The sequence below is a fragment of the Chiloscyllium punctatum genome, chromosome 2, assembly GCF_047496795.1.
Source record: "Chiloscyllium punctatum isolate Juve2018m chromosome 2, sChiPun1.3, whole genome shotgun sequence".
Taxonomy (NCBI): Eukaryota; Metazoa; Chordata; class Chondrichthyes; order Orectolobiformes; family Hemiscylliidae; genus Chiloscyllium; species Chiloscyllium punctatum.
In genome coordinates, this window is record NC_092740.1 from 15,651,271 (window position 1) to 15,674,330 (window position 23,060).

The 23,060-nt window shown below is 42.8% G+C and overlaps 1 protein-coding gene across 14 annotated transcripts in view; it reads left to right on the plus strand.

Annotated features, from left to right (window-relative positions):
* The window catches only part of htt (huntingtin), a 264,314-nt gene that overhangs the window by 114,085 nt on the left and 127,169 nt on the right, over positions 1-23,060 (plus strand). For all 14 annotated transcript variants that reach the window (XM_072594050.1, XM_072594086.1, XM_072594068.1 and 11 more), the window contains 5 exons: positions 6,049-6,112; positions 9,301-9,401; positions 11,275-11,421; positions 18,019-18,139; positions 19,744-19,886. In XM_072594050.1, coding sequence (XP_072450151.1) covers positions 6,049-6,112; positions 9,301-9,401; positions 11,275-11,421; positions 18,019-18,139; positions 19,744-19,886 — 576 coding nt within the window. The remainder of the gene's footprint in view (positions 1-6,048; positions 6,113-9,300; positions 9,402-11,274; positions 11,422-18,018; positions 18,140-19,743; positions 19,887-23,060) is intronic.

Below are 23,060 nucleotides of genomic sequence, written 5' to 3' on the forward strand. Positions count from 1 at the left end.
CCAAGGACAAAAGTAAAACTGGAATTATCAGAGAATTACTCAAGCACTTAGGTGTGTCAGAGAAACAGATAAGTGCAGTATAGGTAGAAAACCTTAAATTACAATTGAGGAAAAATGAGTCAGAAGATGAGGGGAGAGAGAAGGTTCTTAGATGTGCAAAAACAGAGAATTTGAACTTGAAGTTGCAACTTAGTCAGCAAAGTCAAGTTAACAGGATGGAGATTAAAAGAGAAGGTAGTGATATAAATATGTCACAAGCCTGCCACATTTTGATGAGAAAGATGTTGAGCCGCCTTGATTTCATTTGAAAAATTGGCTAAGCAGATGGAGTGGTTCGAGGATTTATGGGTGATGCTCGTTCAGACCAAACTTGTAGGCAGAGCTAGTGAGGTATTTGCCGTATTGTAAGATGAGGGGTCAAGAGATTATGTAGAAATTAAACAGGCTATTTTAAGTGCTTATGAATTGGTACCAGAAGCGCATAGACAACAGTTCAGAAACACAAAGAAGGAACCACATCAGACTTCTGTTAAGTTCAGAAGAATTAAACATAGTCGTTTTGATCGGTGGGTGGGTGCTTTGAAAATAGACAAGACCTTTTTAGGCGAAGAGAAATTATTCTGCTGGAGGAGTTTAAAAACTCACTTCCAGAGGTGATAAGAATTAATGTGGAGGAACAAAAAGTTTAAGAAGTGAGAAAGATAGCAAGATTAGAAGATGAGTACATGTTGGTGCATAAGGCAAGCTTCCGGCCAGAATTTCCTCCTGTGAGGGATAGAAGTTGGGAGAAGGGGAGATCCTACACTACGAAACCAAGAGTAAAGAGCACCGATAAGAATTTACCACCGAATAAAAAGAAGCCCAAGAGGGTAGAAAGGAGGTGAAAGGCCTCTGGTGTTTCCACTGTGGTAAAGTGGGACATGTAAAATCACAGTGCTGGTTGTTATAGAGAGGCGCTGTGGGAAAAGATATGGTAAAAGAAGCCAAGCCAGTGGCATTAGTGAAGGTAGAAGAAACCCCAAGAAGAGTCGAGGAGCTGCAGGAGAGTGCACGGTCTAGGCAGGGGCTGGTTTTGGAGTTAGTTGGTACATGATCTGTACAAAGAATTAATCTCTGTGGGTAAAGTTTACTTGGAAAGAACAGGGGCACAAGACAAGAAATAATAACTTTGAGAGATACAGGATCTGACTAGTCGCAAATAGTAAGAGATGAGCGAATATGCATGCTTTCTGATCTGTTACCCCATAGTGTGGTAATTTGTGGAATAGATGGACAGACATTTAGTGTTCCCCTGTGTAAGATCAGGTTGGAGTGCCAACTCAAGTCTGGGGAAGTTACAGTCTGAGTGATTTGACAATCCATTCCAGGAATTCCGTTTGTCCTTAGGAATGATTTGGCAGGATCTAAGGTAGGAATGGCACTCCTTGTGGAGAAGACCAAGAAACTGTGGAGTTAAAACAAATATCCTTATATTTTCCCAGGCTGTGTAGTAACTAGATCCCACTATCATAAGTCACAGCACGAAGCGAAAAGTAAAGAGAAAGCTGAAGGAGTTGAGGTTCCGTTAGTGGATACCCTGTTTGACATCCTGGTGAGGCAAACCTGAACAGGAAGAGGGTCAAACAGAAGTGTTTACTCCTGAAAGGCTAAGAGACTTGCAAAAGCAAGACAAGACAATAAAAGATATACATGTTGATGTGTGCTCTGAAAAGGAGGCAGAAAATATTCCTGAGGGTTATTATCTGCAAGACAGAATCCTAAGGCAGAAATGGAGACCATGGCAGGTTAGTGCAGAGGAGAAATGGGCAGAAGTGCACCAGATTATGTTGCCAGTAGCATACAGACAGAAAGTATTAAGTGTAGCACGTGAACTATTTGTAGGAGGTCACCTAGGAGTACAGAGGACTCAGGTAAAGGTACAAAAGCATTTTTATTGGCCTAGAATGAACAAGGATGTGGTTAACTTTTGCTGAACGTGTTGTACTTGCCAAATGTAGGTAAACCAGAAGTGGTAATAAAACCAGCACCTTTGTCAATTCCTGCATTTGAAGAACCTTTCACGCGGGTTACAATTGATTGTGTAGGTCCCCTCCGGACGACAAAAAGTGGGAGCCAGTACTTGCTAAACATAATAGATAGGTCCATCAGATTTCCGGATGCAATTCCATTACGGAATATCAAGGCATAATGGGTAGTAGAGGAGTTAGTAGCTTTCTTCACACGATATAGGCTACCCAGAGGGATTCAGTTGGACCAAGGGTCAACTTTTACTGCTAGGCTGTTTAAGGAGGTTATGGATAGCTGAGGTGTACAGCACTTCAGATCCGTGCGTATCATCCTGAATCCCAGGGAGTTTTAGAAAGGTGGCATCAGTCCTTGAAGTCCATATTGAGAGCATACTGTCAGGATTACTCGAATGATTGGGATAGGTATCCCATTTGTATTGTTTGCCATTAGAGATGCACCAGATGAAGCTTCTCAGTTCACACCCTTAGAGGTAATATTCGGTCATGAAGTGAGAGGCTCTTTGAAATTAATTAAGAAAAATTGATTGGATCAAAGTTGGAGATCTCACACTTAGTCTCTCCCTCACCAATGATACATAATCTAAATAGAGTAGGTGAGTTAACTAAACAGCACCAAAAGAGGGCGCTGAATAGAATGAAGCAGGTGACAGAAAAAAGCTCTGAGACTTGGACATTTTCTCAACGGGATGACCTGTTAATACTGTTACCAGTGATAGGGAGATCCCTTCAAAGCCAGGTTTAGTGGTTCCTGTCAAATTGACAAAAGGTTGTCAGGTGAACTATCTAGTAAAAATGTCAGATGGGGGAGAAAAGGTTATCTGGTATGTCACATGAACATGTTGAAACCATACTATACTAGACAAAGAATTGGAGAATAAGGTGTTAGTTACTGCCCCACAGTGAGGAATCAAATCCAGATGATGTGGATTTTGATGTGCCTCAAAATAGATTAAAAAATGAAGTCCTTGAGGAGTGGGATAGGTTAGTAAACGATCTGTCTCTGGAGCATAGAACACAGTTGGAAGATTTGTTACTGCAGGATAAGGACATATGTAAGAATCAGATGGGGAGGAGTAATGCTACTGTATATGAAGTAGATGTAGGGAATACTGCTCTGATTAAGCCAATAGGGGTGTCGTTTTAATCCTTTCAAAGCGAGACTGGTCCAGAAGGAGCTGGAGGCCATGCTTGAGGGCATCATCGATTCAAGCCAGTGTGAGTGGAGTTTGCAAACCGGACGGGACTCAATGATTCTGTGTGGATTATCGGAAGGTCGACGCCGTTACAAAATCGGACTCCTATTCAATTTCTGGATTGGAGAACTGTATTGAGAGAATTGGACAAGCCAGTTACTACACCAAGTTGGACTTAATGTGTGGTTACTGGCAGGTACCTTTATCAGAGATGGCGAAAGCAATTTCTGCGTTTGTAACCCCAAATGGGCTATATCAGTTTAGAGTGATGCCCTTTAATGAAGAATGCACCTGCCACATTTCACAGGCTCACGAACAGAGTTGTGCCTGGGTTAACAAACTCTGCAGTCTGTTTGGATAATCTTTCGTAAGTCTTGGAAAGATGACATGGTACATTTAACAGAGCTCTTTGAACGAGTACGAGAAGCAAAACTGGTGGTAAACTTAAATATGAATTCGCAAAAGCAGAGGTGACATTCTTAGGACATAACATCGGTCATGGGAGGTTGATCCCCACGGAACGCAAAGACTAAGGCCATCGAGGAGTTTCCACGACCAACTTCGAAGAAAAAGGTGTTTCAATTCTTAGGATTCAGTGGATTCTGTCTGAAGTTCAGTGTAGTGGCACAGATAACAGATTTGCTGAAGGAGAACACAAAATTTCGATGGGCAGAACCATGCCAGGAGGCATTCGACCGTTAAGCCATCTTAACCACCAAACCAGTTTTAGCTACACCAAGCTTTTCAAAACTTTTTAAGGTCACCATCGATGCTAGCGCTAGAAGATTTGGAGCTGTATTCCTACAGGAAGATAAGGGCGGGTTTGAACTGCTAGTTGGTTACTTTTCAAAGATCATCAACATCCACCAAAGGAAATACTCCAATCGAAAAGGAACTATAGCGTTTGGTACTGGCCTTACACATTAAAATGTTGTATGTCACAAACAAGGTGTCTGAGACGGTTGTATGCATGGATCACAATCCGTTTACATTCCTAGAATACTTTAAAGACCAGAATATGATGCTATTTCATTGGAGTCTTATGTTACAAACTTTTAAAAATTGTACATGTAAGAATGTAATTGTAAATGCGTTATCGTGGATTTAACTGAGTTTAAATTAGACTTTCCTTATCTTATATGGGAAGAAGTTAGGGTGAACTTATTAAATTATGTTAGGGTAATGTGTTTTTTAAAAAAAGCCAGTTTTTAATTTTTTTTTTTCTTAAGGGGGAGATGTTATGAAGGTGTGGGTGTACTGTACCTTTTGAGAGTTTAAAAACTAGCCGTGACAACAGTGTTCTCAATGAAATACAGTGGAACGTGTGCTCCAGATACTGGGTAGCTGGTTGCCTGGAAATGACAAAACAGATTTGAATTAGGCCAATCTGTTTAAATTATATCCCAAAAAATACCAAACTCCAATCCAGTTTGAAATCAGTATATTGATGATCTTAAGTCAGTGACACAATCCAATGTTTTGGGGTATAAGACAGGGGAAGATCGAACATTTGAGAGGAGAACTGCTAAGCCAACAGCATGTAAAAATACTGCCCAAAAAATAGCTCTCTTAAAGCTACTTTTATCGATCAGTAACATGGAGAAAGTGAGGACTGCAGATACTGGAGATCAGAGCTGAAAATTGTGTTGCTGGAAAAGCGCAGCAGGTCAGGCAGCATCCAAGGGGCAGAAGAAGAGCTTATGCCCAAAACGTTGATTCTCCTGCTCCTTGGATGCTGCCTGACCTGCTGCGCTTTTCGATCAGTAACATGCGAAGCAGAATCCTCAAGAAGAAAAGAAGACAGGAATACAGAGAACTGAAAGCTGCCTGGTTTTGAGATAAGAGATTTTGTTTTGCCAATCTTAACCAAGGGTTTCATGGGACTAGTAATATTGAGGGGAAGGTAAAAGATTGGTTAGAGGAAGGAGTTGTAAGTAGTTTGTTAATTATTCTGTTATACTTTAAGAAGTATTGTCACTAATTTTTACTTTAAGTAGTTCTTGACCTCTCAAATTTTCAGATTACTACATGGATTAAATCTTGTGTTGCTGGTCTTAAATGAGCAGGGGGGTTTACCCGGTGTAACACCTGACCTCCTATGCTTTTCCAGCATCACACTTTTTAGACTCTAATCTCTAGCATCTGTAGTCCTCACTGTCACCAGGAGTGTCAACCTGGATTATGTGGCTAATTTTTGTAATAGCACTTGACTTCCCAGCCTTCTAACTCAGATGTCAGCACTACCTACTAAACTACAGTTGACATTATATACTACAGTTTATTCATGGCAGGGCCGTGCCAACCACAATGAGGTGAATAATCATAAATTTTGATTTATGTGGTTGTTGGAGGGAAGAATACCAACCAGGCCACTGATGAAACTGTCTGCCTGTGTTTCAGTGGTGATAAAGAATCATTGTCCGAATTGAGCAGGAAAGGGCTTGATTTAATAGCTTTGTTGGAGGACCGTGCAGTTGCCCACTGCAGCACTTCCCTCAATGCTGAACAGCCAGGTTCATGTAGCTTACGTTCTGAAGCCCAGGAATGTATTTTTGACTCATCAAAAAAGGAGCTTCTGGAAGGATGCAAGGTTTATGGTTGAAGGCACAGGGAACCATTTGAAAGGGCCCGAATCAAAGGACTGAGTCACTCTGAGTGTAGTCGGGCAGAGAAGATGAGGGCCGATCAGACTATGGACAGATATATGTATAGAAATTTTTAAACAGAAATATTTGTGTCATAGATGCTGTTCTAATTTTACCAATGAGGTGAAACACCAATACTATTTTGGCATTAACCTGAGTGGTGATAAAACTTCTGTTCCTCAGGCTAGTTGGTTTCTTGGAGAGGAAAACAGTGGAACTTCATAGGGGGCAACATCACTACACTGGGGTAAGTTTTCCATCGTACTGCTGTTTCTTATAACTAATTCTGACAGCCTTGTTGTAGTCTTAGTCATGTTGACAAATGTGATCCTGAGTGTTTTATTTTGACTATCACCCTTTTTCTCCTCCATCCTCCCACTCCCTCTTGTGCAGGCAATTAGTTTAGATCACTAAGCTTGTGTCTTGTTTCCTGGGCACCCGTCAACGTTTCACCCAGTGTTTGTGCAATCTCAGACAGTGAGAGCTGCAGGCTATTTGATCAGTAAGAGTATCACTGCCAGGCTGGACCTGGTGTCTACACACAGCTGGTGGTGACCAGGTGCAGGAATTATCAAATGTACACCACACAAGCTGGGTTTGACCCATCTAATCTCTGCCAGTGTTGATGTGTTACATGGGCAAGTTATTAACCTTTCAGAATAATTCTGGATTCCATTTCCCTTGTGTTGTTTATCTGGCTTTACCTTGAAGCTTTTTGCCTCAACTACTGCTTCTGAAAGCAAGTTCCACATTCTAATCACTGGGTGAAGAAGTTTCTCCTTGTTGAGTTTGTTGATGGCTATCTTAAATTGTTGGCAACCTCTGTAATCAGAGACACTCTTTTATGTCCAGCTGATCAAGCACCTCTCCTACTGCAATTTTTAAGTCTCTGTATCAGGTTACAAGAGAGACCCACTACAACAACAATTTGAACTTCTAATGCACATTCTAAGGCATTAAGCGTCTCTCAGATACTTCACAAAATTTTATAATGGGCCACTTAAGGAAGGTTTGCTTGGCTGAGTGGTAGTGTCAGAGGCTGGTGAATTGGGTAGGTGGTGGGGAACTGAAGCAAATGATATTGCTGTTACCAATATTTAGGTGGAGGGACTTCTAGCTGATCCAATAATGGATGTCAGGTGAGCAGTCTGACAACTTTGAGGCTGTGGAGGAATTGAGAGGTTCAGGTAAGTTTAGAGTTAAATGTCGCCAGTGTGTCTTCTGGAACCTGACACCATGAGTGACAGAAACGAGATGAGAAACAGGTGGGGTACGAGGGCAGATTTTTGACGTCTTCAGAGATAACACTGGCGGAGAGAGAGAGAGAGAGAGAGAGAGAGAGAGAGAGAGAGAGAGAGAGAGAGAGAGAGAGAGAGAGAGAGAGAGAGAGAGAGAGAGAGAGAGAGAGAGAGAGAGAGAGAGAGAGAGAGAGAGAGAGAGAGAGAGAGAGAGAGAGAGAGAGGCCATTTCAGGTGCTACTGTAATGGTGGGATCAGTCGGTGAAAACAGGTGAGTGCAGTTGCATCTAAATTGACAATAGCGGAGAAGCCTTGGCAGAGGATGTCAAAGGACACCAAGGACAGAGTTGGTAATAAGTGACAGTTTACTTGTGTCAGAGTCACCCAGGAGTCTAGGTTAGGCAGCATCTGAGGAGCAGGAAAATCAATGTTTCGGGTAAAAGCCCTTCTTCAGAAGTCACCCAGGATACCATCTGAGGCACTTTGGTGTAATGATGTGGTGGAAATCTGGAAGATGTCTGATTATTTTTGGAGAGTTGGTGTTTGGGAGGTGACGGTATATTCAAAGACTTTGAAAAGGATTATGGAGCTTTATGGTGGTTTCTGACACTTGAATTGTGGGGGGCTGATGGTGAAGGATATTGAGTGTGAACAGTATGTGGCAGCAGAGAATTGTTAACACTAAGGACAGATTAGGTGGTCAGCAGTTCATCTTTTAAAAAGTGTGCTTATGTGGGCATGGCTGGCTAGACCAGTGTTTATTACCAATCACTAGTTGCCCTTGAGAAGGTGGTGGTAGCTACCTTTATACCTTCATATGCTATAGGTAGACCCAACAGTTACTTTAGGCAGGGAGTTCCAGGGATTCGACGTAGCAACACTGAAGAAACTGAGGCTGGGTGTGATGGAGAGGTGGTACTACCTCTGGCTGGACTGAATCGTGAACCTTATGCAGAATAACAGTCTTTGCTGATGAATTTTAGTGTTACAAGCTACCAGTCACAGAAGGAAATGTCAGAGTTGATGTGATTATATCGCTTGTCCTTTGAGTTGGAAGTGCTGCCTGAGGGAGCTTGGTGAATCTCTGCAGTGCATCTTGCAGATGGTACACACCACTACTGCGGAGTGGTGGACGAGGGAGTGGATGTTTGTGTATGTGGTGTCAATCAACCTTGCCCCACTGAGATTTCCCATGACAGTGCTCCAGTATTCAGGTCTGCGTATGGGCTGCTTTGTCCTGGATGGTGTCAAGTTGCTTGTGTTGTTAAAGCTACAACCATCCAGACCAGCAGAGAGTATTCCAACTCACTCCTGACTTGTGACTTCTAGATGGTGGCCAGGCTTTGGGTAGTTATGAGGTGAGTTATTTGCTGCAGGATTCTGAGCCTCTGACCTGGTCTTGTAGCCTCTGTATTTATACGATTAGACTAGTTCAGTTTCTGGTTAGTAACAACCCCGTGGCAATTTATAGTGGAAATTCAAATGGAGTCATAGAGCTATATATCACAGAAACAGATCCGCAGTCCAGCTCGTCCGTGCTGACTAGATATCCTAAAATGATTTAGTTCCATTTGTCAGCATTTGGCCCATTGCCCTGTAAACCCTTCCTATTCATCATACCCATCTAGATGTCTTTTTAAATGTTGTAATTGTACCCACCTCCTCCACCATCGCTGGCAGTCCATTCTATAGACATACCACACGCTGTGTGGGTGGAAAAATGTTGCCCTCCGATCCCCCTCAAATTTTTCCCTTCTCCCTTTAAACCTATTGCCATCTAGTTTTGAACTCCCTGAATTTGGGGAAAAAGACTTTATTCATCTGTTTAGGGACATGGTTAAATTCTCTCATTGGAGATGGTCATTGCCTGGCAATTGTGTGGTGACAGGAGACATGTTTGGGATGTAGACAGTTATGAGGAGTGCAGATAAAATTGACAGGAATTTTTCCCTGTGGTGGAGGGATCAGTGACCATGCATGTAGATTTAATTTAAGAGGCAATAGATTTATAGGGGATGTGAGGAACAGAATTTTCACTCAGTGGTGGAAATCTGGAGCATTAAAGCTCACACTAAACAGTTAGACCAAGCATCTCTCGCTATACTGTGGATTCTTTGTTTCTACGTTTGTGCTGGGACATTTAGATATATTTCTGAATGTGTGCTGCTGCTTAATCAACTTACTTGTTGTTTTCAAGATGTTGAAGCTACAAGAGCGAGCTGTTAATGATGTCATCATTCACTTGCTTGGAGATGAGGATCCAAGGGTACGACATGTGGCAGCTACAACCCTCGTGAGGTAACAATGGGGCGGGATGGGCTCTGACTGCGTCTGGATGCATGTGGTTAGTCTAAATAATGCTCAATTCCATTTGCTTGGTGTCATTGTATGTTGCTACCAAATGCAACCTCTCTAAATCATAGGAGTTGTTTTACAGAAGGCTGCTGCCACCTGTTCAGCTGGAACAGTTTATTCTGATTTTCATTGTGTATGTGACATTTCACTCAATGTTTGACAAGGAGGCTTGCTGATGAACTTAATACGGGGTTTAGTTGCACAAATAAAATTGTGGGTCAGAAAGAGCACCAGCCTGACTGTTAAATTATCTTCGTACTCAGTAGCTGAAACAACCTGACTAAATACTGACCTGTACTTCTGCACTGCCCTCTCAAATTCCAAGCATATTTCATCCACCCAGATTTGATTCCCACTTGCTCCAGAGGTATTTGAAAACATCTCTGAGCACACTGATTATGAAATACTTTATTACACATTGTGTTTCTCTCTACAGTATAGAATCCTAGGAGCACAGGGAGAGACTAGTTTGCCCATTGGCATCTCTGGTGCTTTGAAAGAGAGATCCAGTTTGGCTCATTGCCTTGCTCTTTTCTGGGGACTCAAAACTGTTTACTCTACGAAGAGATGTCCAGTCTTTCTCACAGATGGTCAATGTTGTTGTCTAAAGTAACACTCTAGAGACCTCAGTGTTGACGCATCATTGTAATACTGAGGGAGTACTATAGTGGTGGACATTGTAGAACAGTTCTGAAGAAGGAATACTGGACCTGAGATATTAATTCTGCTTTCTCTCCATCGATGCTGTTTTTCCAGGAGTTTCTAACTTGAGTCTTTTGCAGAAGTCTTGAGCAGAGTAGATAAAGGGAAAGCAGTAGCTATATTGTATTTGCATTTCTTGAAGATGTTTGACACTGTTTCTGGCCCATCCATGCGATTATACTACCTCCAACACAATGAGTGGGAATAAGGGGTTAAGGTCCGATAACTAGTGGGATTCCATAGGGATCACTACTGTGATTGAAACAGTTTAAAATTTATATTAATAACTTGGAGGAAGGCAGCAAATGTACTCTAGACTGAGTCACAGATGATACCAGAAAGGCAAGTTGAATGAGGGGTACAAGCAATGCACAGAGATATTGGTAGTTGAAGTAGGTGTGCAAAAAGTTGGCAAATGGAGTATAATGTGGGAAGTGGGAGGTTCATTTTGGAAGGGAGAACAAAAGAACAGGACTATTTACATGGAGAAAACTGCAACACCGAGACTTTGGGGTACTTGTGCATGAAACGTAGCAAACCAGTACACAACAGCAGCAAATAATCAGGAAGGCTGATAGAAGGTTATCTCTTATTTCAAGTTGGTTGGAGTATGGGAGTAGAGAACTCTTAATGAAACTATAAATGTGCTGGTGAGATGAAATCTCGAGTACCGAGAGTAGTTTTGGTCCCCTTATTTAAGGAAAGATATTATTTCATTGGAGGCAGTTCAGAGGACATTCACTATTAACATCACCATTATTCTTTCTTTAGCTGTTGTAAGCAGGTCTCTTTGTGTTAACACTTCATTATTTTAAATCTCCCCTTCTCCTTCCTCACATTTTCATAAAATACCTGTACATAGTTAATTGTGATGGTTAAAGCTGTTGGCACAAAATGATCATTGCTTGGAAAAGGCTCACAAAAGCCATCATCGCCTATCTCATGTAACTAATTAGTTGCTATGATATCTCTGCATCATTCCAACTTTTATGGGTGCATTTTGCTATTAACTGCAAGGCTGAGTTATGTCCTGACCCACTATATATGAAATCATAATTCAAGTGCTTTTCTTTTGCACATGTTTAACTTTTATTTTCTTTTTTTGTTATTGCAGGCTGATACCTCGTCTCTTTTTTGATTGTGACCAAGGACAGTCTGATCCAGTGGTAGCTGTAGCCAGAGACCAAAGCAGTGCATACCTGCAGCTTCTCATGCATGAGACTCAATCTCCATCTCACTTTGCAGTTAGCACTATCACCAGGTACTGACCCTAATGAGTTGTCTTGATCATTACTGGTTTCCTTAATTGTTGAAACCACCACTCTTGCATGATTTATTTGCTGTACTTCCAGTTACCTACGCTATGTAATTTCCTCCCAAAACCCCTCTGCCATAAAGTCATAGAATTCAATTGAATTTATTGTCACATGTACCGAGGCACAGTGAAAAGCTTTGTCTTGCAAACAATACAAGATCACAGAGTTAAGTAGCATAGATAAATAAATTACAGGCAAACCAGCAGCAAAAACAAATACACAGGTACAGGTGAATATTAAGAGTTTGAGAGTCTATTCAGTATTCTAACAACAGTAGGGTACAAACTGTTTTGAAACCAGCTGGTGCGTGTGTTCAGGCTTCTGTATCTTCTCCCTGATGGTAGGGTGGGATGGATCTTTAAGAATGCTGGCAGCCTTTCCTTGACAGTGGGCCTGGTAGATTCTATAGATGGAAGATTGGCCTTTGTGATTGTCCAGGCCGAGTTCACCACTCTCTATAACCATCTCTGATCTTGAATGGTACAGTTGCTATACCAGGTAGTAATACATCCAGACAGAATGCTCTTGATGTTGCACCTATAAAAGTTGGCAAGGGTATTTGCTGTCATGCCAAATTTCCTCAGCTGCCTGAGGAAGAAGAGATGTTATTGGGCCTTTTGGCATCTACATGAAGGATCCAAAAAAGCTTGTTATGGATGATCACTCTCCACTTGTTCCACCTCTGTGCTGTTAATGTGTAGGGTTGGGGGAGATGCATGGGAAACAAACTGCCGAAAGTCAATAATGAGTTCCTTGGTTTTGTCAGCATTGAGAGCTAGGTTGTTCTCAGTGCACCATTTTTCCAGGTCTTCCACCTCTCGTCTGTAGTCTGTTGCATCGCCATCTAAGATTCAACCGACTATGGCGGTGTCATCAGCGAACTTGTAAATGGCATTTGTCTGATATTTGGCGATGCAGTTACAATGAGTACAGTAGGGGGCTGAGTATGCACCCATGGGAGGGTTCCAGTGTTGAGTGTTAGTGAGGATGATATAATGTCCCCAGTCTTCACTGATTATGGCCTGTGGGTCAGGAAACTGAGGATCCAGTTGCAGAGAGTGGGGCTTAGTCCGAGATCACAAAGTTTAGTAATCAGCCCAGAGGGGATAATAATGTTGAAGGCTGAACTGTCGTCAGTGAGTAGGATTCTTGCGTAGCTGTTCTTGGTGTCAAGTTGTTCTAGGGAGGAGTGAAGGACCAGTGATATGGCATCTGACGTGGATCTGTTGGTCTGATAGGCAAATTGGAATGGGTCAAGAGTAGTGGGGAGGCTGGAGTTGATTAATGCCATGACCAGCCTTTCAAAGCACTTCATGACCACCAATGTTAGAGTCACTGGGCGGTTGTCATTGAGACAGGTTATATGAGCCTTCTTAGGCACAGGGATGATGTTGGCAGGGACGGTGGCCTGCTGCAGGGAGAGGTTGAAGATGTCTGAGAAAGACCTCTGCCAGTTGATCTGCACATGCTGCGAGTACACGGCCTGGTACTCCATCTGCTCCCATCGCTATCCTTGGATTCACACGAAGGAAAACTGATCTGACCTCTGCAGCGACTGTTGGGATAGGTTCATCAGAACTTGTCGGAATAGGTGTTATCTCTCCATTGAAATTCTGCTCAAAGCGATTGTAGAAGGTGTTGAAACAATCTAGGAGGGATGTGTCATCGTCTACTGTCTTGCACTGTCTCTTTTTAGAACCTGTGATGTCATTCAGTCCTTGCCATAGTCACTGGGTATCTGTCTGGGTCTCTAGTTTGGATCAGTATCGGTCCTTGGCTGTCTTAAGGGCTCTGCGAAGGTCATACTTGGATTCCTTATATTTGAGTGGGTCTCCTGATCTGAAGGCCTCACGCCTGGTTTTTAGCAGGTTCTGTATGTCCTGATTCATCCAGGGTTTCTGCTGGGGAACACCCGGATTGACTTCCTCTGTATACAGTCCTCCACACACTTGCTGATAAAGTCTCTGACAGTGGTGGCATACTCGTCCAAGGTACCTGCGGATTGTTTGAACATGGTCCAATCAGCCGATTCCAGACAGCACCGGAGTTGATCCTCTGCCTCCTCCGACCAGCACTGGACCTGTATCCATGAGGGGGTCTCCTGCTTGAGTTTTTACCTGTAAGCCTGGAGAAGAAACACAGCATTGTAGTTGGAGTTCCTAAAATGAGGGTGGGGGATCGAGCGATAGGCATCCTTCACAGTGGTGTAGCAGTGATCTAAATTGTTGGGGCCCTGGTGGGTCAGTAATGTTCTGGTAGTACTTGGGCAACACCTTCCTTAGATTGGCATGATTGAAGTTGTCAGCTACAATAAACAGGGCCTCTGGGTGCTCCGTCTCCAGGATGTTAGTGGTGGAGTATAGCACATCCAGAGCTTCCTCAAACTTAGCTTGTGGTGGTATTTACACAGCAGTTAGTATAGCAGTGATAAATTCCCCTGGTAGATAGAAGGGGTGAATTCAAGGTTTGGGAGCAATGGCTGCCTAAGGTTGCAATGTCTGTGCACCGCAAGTTGTTGATTAAAAAGCAAACCCCTCCACCCTTTGTCCTAGCCAAGGACGCTGTATGGTCCATACGAAGAATAGATAAACCAGCAGCCTGAAGTGTGCAGTCGGGAACCGATGGGTTGAGCCAGGTTTCTGTGAAGCAGAGTGCGCAGCAGTCCCACAGTTCACGCTGGAAGCTGAGCTGTGATCTGAGTTTGTCCATCTTGTTCTCCAGAGATTGTACACTTGCTAGGAGTAAGCCAGCAGGCTTACCCAGCTTCCTTGCAGGTTTCTTGCATTTGAGTGGTCGGGTGGTCTGGTGGAGTGGATTGTGACTGCTTCCAGTTAAGTGATCCTTCCAAAGACCCTGTGGAGCAGCTATGTTGCCATTTAGTGTATTTTTGCAGAGGGTCTGATTCAGACCCAGTGTAGCAGGTAATTTACTGTGTGGTTTATTTACCGGAGGGAGTTTACTTAGGGCCCAGTGGAGAAGTTCCTGGTTTAAGTTGCTGCTGATTTGCTGCTCCAGGTCCAGCCATGGTTTTTTGCAGAAGTGTTTGGGCTTCTCTCCAGGTTGTTCTGATAGCTTTCGTTCAGGCAGGTGTCTTATGGGGCTGGGACCATTTTGTGTCAGTTCTCCTTCCTGGGGCAGATCTCTCTTGTCCCTCCATTTTCTGGCAGGCCCCATGCCTGGGGCTCACGTAGGCTGCCTCCAGCTAGCCTGGCCTGGCCCTCTGGATTGGTCAGATGGGTCATGGGTACCATGACCTTCCAGGAAGCTGGCTTTGAGGATCGGAGGAGCTTCAAACCTGTGAGTTTACATAAAACATAGTTATTAGTAATTTTTAGAAGTATGCTTTAAGTTTAAAGAGTGTAGAACGATTGTTGGAAATAAAAAACTTAGATCTGCATGCAGGAGCTTGCAAGAAGTTGACCATATCTGGCACCATCTTGCATCTTGTCTAGAGCACGGAAACAGACCCTTTGGTCCAACCAGTACATGCTGAACATAATTCCAAAAGAAACTAATTGCACCTGCCTGTTCCCTCCAAATCTTTCCTATTCATGTATCTATCCAAATGTCTTTTAAACATTGTAGTTGTACCCACATCCACTGCTTCCTCAGGAAGTTCATTCTGTGTAAAAGATTTGCCCCTCAGATCTTTTTTGAATCTTTCTACTGTCACGTTAAAAATATGCCCCCTAATATTGAAATCCCCTATCCTAGGGGAAAGACACCGATACTTATTATTTTATGTATTTGTATTGGGTCGCCTCTCAACCTCCTATGCTCTGGTGGGAAAAGTTCCAGTCTATCCAGTCTTTCTTTATTACCCAAAAGTTTCCCCACGTGACGATGTCCTGGTAAATCTCTTCTGAACCCATTTCAGCTTGATAATAGCCTTCCTGTAACCAGAACTAGAAACAGTATTCTAGAAGAGGTCTCACCAATGTCCTGTACAACCTCAACGTGACTTCCCAACTCCTATACTCAAAGGACTGAGCAATGAAGACAAGCATGCCAAGTGCTTTTTTTAACCACCCTGTCTATTTGTGACGCAAACTTCAAAGAATTATGTACACGCACCCCTAGGTCTCGTAGAACAGAGACCTAGGGGTGCGTGTACATAATTCTTTGAAGTGTTGTAGAACAAACACTACCCAAGGTCCTACCATTTAATTGTATAGCCCTCCCCTTATTTGTAGTCTTTCAAGACCCTCCTTTATGCGCTACCTTTTTAAAACAAGCTTTTGGTCACAAATCATAATATTTTCTTTGGCTCAAAATTATTTGGGTGGCACAGTGGTTAGCACTGCTGCCTCACAGTGCCAGAGACCCGGGTTCAATTCCCACCTCAGGCGACTGACTGTGTGGAGTTTGCACGTACTCCCCGTGTCTGCGTGGGTTTCCTCCGGGTGCTCCGGTTTCCTCCCACAGTCCAAAAATGTGCAGGTCAGGTGAATTGGCCATCCTAAATTGTCCGTAGTGTAGGTAAAGGGTAGACGTAGGGGTATGGGTGGGTTGCGCTTCGGCGGGGCGGTGTGGACTTGTTGGGCCGAAGGGCCTGTTTCCACACTGTAAATAATCTAATCTAATCTAAACATTTTCTGATAACTCTCTTCTGTGAAGCACTTTGGGATGCTTTCCTCTTGGAAAATATCATAAATGCAGTTGTGTATCAATTATACTTAATGAGCAAGATAACTAATTTTTGTCAGAATTGCAGTAACTGTTAATTGTGATCATTGTAATAAAAACATACTATTTCATTGTTTGGATTTTAATGTAGAGGTATTATAGCTGTGTGGTCTCAGTTCTGTAAAGTCAACTTTTCTTTTTCAAAAGGTAAGTAAATCATCTTGAATAGTGAGCCAAAGATGATATTCCCTAGAAGACATGTAACTGAAGTGCTGAGCAAGATATCTATGAATGTTAATCAAGTATCTGTTAATGAAGTGTTACAACGTAGAACTTGTGACATTTGGAGAAGCCTAATAGTTTTGAGTTCAGCTCAGAATCTGAGAGCTCGGTGGTTAGCACTGCTGCCTCACAGCACTGGGGACTGTCTGTGTGGTGTTTGCACATTCTCCCTGTGTCTGCGTGAGTTTCCTCCCACAGTCCAAAGATGTGCAAGCTGGTTGGATTGGCAATGCAAAATTGTCCATAGTGTTCAGGGATGTGTAGGTTGCCATGGGAAATGGTAGGGAGATGTGTCTGGATGGGCTGATCTTCGGAGGGTTAATGTGGACTTTTTGGATCGAATGGCCTGTTTCCACATTGTTAAAAGAAGAATCAGGTTTCAGGTCAAAATAACTGTTTGACCCCTGTAGAAACGTAAGGTTAGTTTGTGAAGTCTTCAAGCTGTTGGAGTTTATGTGAAAGTTGCCGAACTGATGGAATGGGAAAAGGTGTTTAGGCCGTCCTAACTGGAAAGCAATCCAAGGTCTCAGAACTTGGAAGAAGTGTCCAGGCATCAAATCTGGATGTTAGCTAAGAAATTAAAGTTCTATTTTGCTGGATTTGAGTAACTGTAAAGGATGTTGTTGGGTAAAGGTTGAAACTTTGCCTTGTTATTTAAGATATATGTAAATTTTTTTGTGTGTACATTTTTTGTCTTATTTATTGCAATAAACCTGTATACTTTAAAGAATATTGGCACCTCGTGTTCGATGGCTGACTGCGTTGCAAGCAACTGCAGAAATTAAACTTAGGGATGTACCAAGTCAGCTTTCAGTCTGGGATCTGACTTGTCTAGTCTGAGTCATAACATTAAAAATACTGATCAGTTTGTCAATTTATCATGCAGTAAGCTTTTGCTTGCTTAACACATGAGAAGCTTAAAGGGTTTCATGGAATGCATCAAATTTATTCGCAAATACATAGGAGGACCTATTGGAGATAGCCAGCATTTATTCAGTATTGTGCTTTATCTTGGGGACTAGTATAGGGTTTCACCTTTCAACGCCTGCTATTTGAGGGTTTGCCATGTTTAAATCAATGTTTGAACCGATGGCTCAGTGCGCTGAGCAGATTGGCTGTAACACTGGTTGGTGTTATTTAGTATTATAGGTGTTGATTGAGTAAGTATATTATTTTGCCAAGTTTAATACTTGTTCTTATGCAAAAATATCAGCCTTAAATGTTCAAAGTTTAATCCCTTTGGACTTGTTCCACTTTAGTATGTGGTTGTGATTCATTAGTTTTATGTTAAGTGGTCAGAGCAGTTTGATTTGCTGCCAGAAATTGTAGATACCTTGCAGACTGAACCCTTGTTGACAATGGGGCAGGAAAAGGATAACCTCAACAAGACAGCAGTCAGACGATTCACTTTTTTTCCTTCTCCCAGTGAGAGGATCATAGTGCATATTTGAATGCATAAATTGAATTTCTCTCAAAGATCACACCTGTTCAAAACTGAACCACAAAGTATTTATTCACACCTGCGAATTGAACTTTGTTACTCCATTCAAGATAAGAGCTTGAAATTGATTTTTAAAAAAAATTTGCTTTGATAATTGACTGTAACTTGTGTTTTTTACTCCTGAACTATCCAGGACATACAGAGGATTCAACATTTCGCAGAGCACCACTGATGTGACGATAGAGAACAATCTGTCCCGTGTCATCACTGCAGTGTCTCATGCATTGACCTCGTCTACCTCCCGAGCCCTTATAGTGAGTGATGTCTGGGTTAAAAAAAATTTGCATGCTGTCTTTTGATTGGTTTGTGAACCTGATCTATTTTAATATTTTACATTGCTCATCATTACCAATGGCAGTATTGGACAGACATGTTGTGACATTTATCTATCTTATATTTTGGATGAATTGATTTGTTATCTGTCCACTAAAATAGTGGACAGAGTCAAATCCTTCTATTTATCATGTTTTCATTCACAAAGTTTTGTCAATAAAGATTCTTAGATATGCTTAATGGGCATGGCCAGCAGCCACTGTTTTTGGAATGTGATTGCATGGCCATTAGGGAGTTAATGTGTGCGCTTGGGGCTTTCTTCCCATTTAAAAAAATTTTTGCATGATTCGGGTTGGCCCTAGACTACCAATTGCTACCCATCCCTAATTGCCCTTGAGAAGGTGGTGGTAAGTTGGCATCTTGCTCTGTTCCAGTTAGTGATGTGGGGACACTCGTAGTGCTGTTAGGGTAGAAGTTATGCAGTGAAGAAATAACTAGAAGTTCCACATAATGATGGTGGAGTTTGTAAGCATTTGCTGTCCTTGTGCTTCACAGTAGTGGAGGCCACATCTTTGGAAAGAATTACCAGACCAGCTTTGATGAATTTTTAAATTATTGGATGTCAGTGGCATCGGTGACTGGACTAAAGTTTATTGCCCATCCTAATTGCCCTTTGAATTAAGTGCCTTGCTAAGCCATTTCAGAGGACCGTGAAGAGAAGCAACATTATTGAAAATCTGGAGTCACACTTCGGCCAGATCACACAAAAATGGCAGATTTCCTTCTCTAAATTGGGTTATTCTGACATTTGCCATCATTAGACTTTTTAATTCCAGGCTTTGTCTTTATTGAATTCAAATTCTACCATCTGTGGCGGGATTTGAACCTGTCCCTGGGTCTTTACATGGGTCTTTGGTTTACTAGTCCAATGACAATACCACTGCACCATCACTTCCACTGCAGTTACTGCACAGCATTTTGTCAGTGTTCAAACTGCAACCACTGTGTTGAAGATGATGGAAATTATTGGTGAAGATGGTAGATGGGGTGCCATTCAAGCAGTCTGCTTCATCCTGGGTGGTGGAGAGCTTTTATTGTTGGAGATATGGTCATCCAGGCAAGAGATTAGTATTTAATTGCAGTCATGACTGATGCTTGGTCGATAGTGAGCAAGCACCAGGGGATGAGGAGGTTCCACCTCCAAGAACTGCTGGACACCAACAGCTCTCCGTTCACAGCTGCCTTGTAGGAGATGTGGCCATTGTTGGTTATGTAATCGACAGAATAGAGATAAGATTGTGGGACCAGGGTCTGTTCCTGATGAAGTGAGGGTGTAGGATGCTGTTGAGGCACTTTGTGAGTGCATGACCTTGTTGGATATCTCTGTATGACCAGCACAGCCTTGCAAAGAGGGGTCACGAGGCCTGAGGATTTATATGGTGCTGCTCTGCAAGATCCCACTTTTATGAATTTATGTCTTAGTCACTTCCTTGCTTAAACTTTCCCTTTAACCAGCACTCTCCCTTTAATTGATTTTTTCATCCTTTTTATTGCTGTGTTTTGATACCCGTTGTTTTGCTTGTAGCTTGGTTGCTGTGAAGCTTTGTCTTTGCTCTCCTTGAACTACTCTGTGTGTAACTGGAGCATTGGTTGGCACTGTGGATATACGACCAGCAGTTCTCAAGCATCCAGAGTCCATTTGTACAAGAACAGGGGACGTTCATTCAGGTATGGGGCAGAATTCAGTCCTGTCATAAAATTATCTGATGTCTTTCATTACTTATTGGATTTCATCACTTTTCTACTTCTAAGCAATCAAGTGCCTAAAACTAGTGCCTTGAAGTTATACATAGGATTACTCTCCTAATGCCAAAAATCTCTCAACACCAGGTTATAGTCCAACAGGTTTAATTGGAAGCACTAGCTTTCGCAGCACTGCTCCTTCAGGTGATTGTGGAGAACACAATTGTAAGACACAGAATTTATAGCAAAAGTTTACAGTTTGATGTAACTGAAATTATACATTGAAAAATACCTTGATTGTTTGTTGAGTCTTTCATCTGTTAGAATGACCATTAGTTTCACTTCTTTCATATGTAAATCACAAAACTTTATTTAAAAGTTACATTATCAGGTTAACTGTAACAATTGGTGTCAGTCAGATCGTATGTTGAAGGTGTTAGCCCCCTGTGTTCCCTGTCTGTGCCATAATGTTTAAACTGATTTCTAATCTTAAGAAGTAAGTTAAGAGTCTTACATGGATTCATGCAGTTTTTGAGCAAAGTGCAATGTAATTCTGCAAGTACAAATTCACCCCACAAATATATATGTATATGTGTGCATGTGGGTTTTTGTGTCTGTCTGGTGCATGTGGGAGTGTGTGTGTGTCTGTGTCTGGGTTGGGGGAGTGTCTGTGAGAGTGTGTGGAGATGAATGTGATCTGTGTGTGTGTTTGTAGTACAATGGTGGTCACCTGTAGTGTGACGTGAACCCAAGGTCCCTGTTGAGGCCCTCCCTATGGGTACGGAACTTTTGGAAAAAAAGTGACCTGGTATTGTGATTTTGAACTTGGTACACCTCAGTCCAACACCGGCATCTCCAAATCATGTCTCCTAATGTTTAATATGTTTCAGAACATTAGAAATAGGAACAGTAGTGGACCGTAGGATCCTTTTGAGCCTAGTTACTTTGATTGTAGTTAATCTTCAGCTTTATCTTCAACTTTGCACTCTCTCTTTATTTCCCTGGTTTCCCTAAAAGTTCAGAAACCTATCTATCCCAGTATCAGTTTGACTGAAGGTAACATGCTCATGGTTTTTGAAGGAGACATTAACCATTAACGCATAAAGGTCAGATCTTCTGTTAAAATAGTATGATGTGGAGGTGCTGGTGTTGGACTGGGGTGGACAAGGTCAGAAGTCATGTCGACACTTTTGTGGACCAGGTTTATTTGAAATCACAAACTTTCAGAGTGCAGTCCCTTCATCAGGTAAAATAGTAGGAAGAGATCTTTATGAACCTGTTAAGTGCATGTACTGAGAACAAATGAAGTTGACAGAAGCGATATAGGATGTATACTTGCCAACTTTTCGCTACAGCAGTTCAGATCTCTCATTATGCACACTCTTCCCATTGTGTCTATTTCCAATATTTATCCACTTTTCCTCTAAAGTATTCTTTGATTTTCTCAAAAAGTGGTAAGAAATCAACAACAGAAAATAAGACAAGAGCTTGTTTCAAACTGACAGCTGTCTTGATATCTCCAAAATTGGTTTTAGCATTGAAGTATATTTAAGCTTCCAGAGTTTCACATTAATCGGGCAATTCACTCGTTTTGCTAATTCGGGAAAAGGTTATTAATGCAAATGTGAACCTCTACAGTCAACTGCAAATAATCTTTCTGTCTGTCCTATCCTTCTTTATTTTGTCTATTACTCTGCTAATTTTAAAACTTGACCTTCATTCAAGAAGAATATAGACTACATCTTTGTGCCATAGTTGAACCAGTTATTAAAGGCCTTGGTAGTAATGATAAAATAATTCTTTGTGAACTTGCTGGGAAAAAATTAAATAGTTCTTGTAGTGAGACTCCTATGAATCTTAGAATCAGGGATTCAATTCAAATTATACCATTTGCAAGTGTATACAGTCTTTGTTACAACAGTGGACATTGTGTTTATTACAGATGTCGATGTTGCATATATTTTCCTCCTAGTTTTATTAGTACAGTCATGTCCACTGAAAGCGTCCACACTCAAAATGTGATAACCATGAACCATTTGTATTAAGATAAATTTGAGTTTTCTGATTATTGAGTCTTAAGCATTGCGTTGATTACAGGCAGAAACAGCTGTACTTAGTAAAATGAAAACAAGAGCAAGTATACATATAATAAAAAGAAGCAAAGAACTGCGGATGCTAGAAATCAGAAACAAAATCAAATTGCCAGAAAAACTCATCAGATCTGGCAGCATCTGTAGAAAGAAAGCAGAGTCAATGTTTCCGGTCCAGTGACCCTTCCTCAGAACATATCATTAACTGTTCAACTAAGTACTCTGACCTCCCTAATTCAATGTTAGTTATAGTTTATACTAACTGTAGCAGCACTCTCCCTCCCCCTCCCCCTCTCTCTCCCTCCCCCTCCCCCTCTCTCTCCCTCCCCCTCTCTCTCCCTCCCCCTCTCTCTCCCTCCCCCTCTCTCTCCCTCCCCCTCTCTCTCCCTCCCCCTCTCTCTCCCTCCCCCTCTCTCTCCCTCCCCCTCTCTCTCCCTCCCCCTCTCTCTCCCTCCCCCTCTCTCTCCCTCCCCCTCTCTCTCCCTCCCCCTCTCTCTCCCTCCCCCTCTCTCTCCCTCCCCCTCTCTCTCCCTCCCCCTCTCTCTCCCTCCCCCTCTCTCTCCCTCCCCCTCTCTCTCCCTCCCCCTCTCTCTCCCTCCCCCTCTCTCTCCCTCCCCCTCTCTCTCCCTCCCCCTCTCTCTCCCTCCCCCTCTCTCTCCCTCCCCCTCTCTCTCCCTCCCCCTCTCTCTCCCTCCCCCTCTCTCTCCCTCCCCCTCTCTCTCCCTCCCCCTCTCTCTCCCTCCCCCTCTCTCTCCCTCCCCCTCTCTCTCCCTCCCCCTCTCTCTCCCTCCCCCTCTCTCTCCCTCCCCCTCTCTCTCCCTCCCCCTCTCTCTCCCTCCCCCTCTCTCTCCCTCCCCCTCTCTCTCCCTCCCCCTCTCTCTCCCTCCCCCTCTCTCTCCCTCCCCCTCTCTCTCCCTCCCCCTCTCTCTCCCTCCCCCTCTCTCTCCCTCCCCCTCTCTCTCTCCCTCCCCCTCTCTCTCTCCCTCCCCCTCTCTCTCTCTCTCCCTCCCCCTCTCTCTCTCTCTCCCTCCCCCTCTCTCTCTCTCTCCCTCCCCCTCTCTCTCTCTCT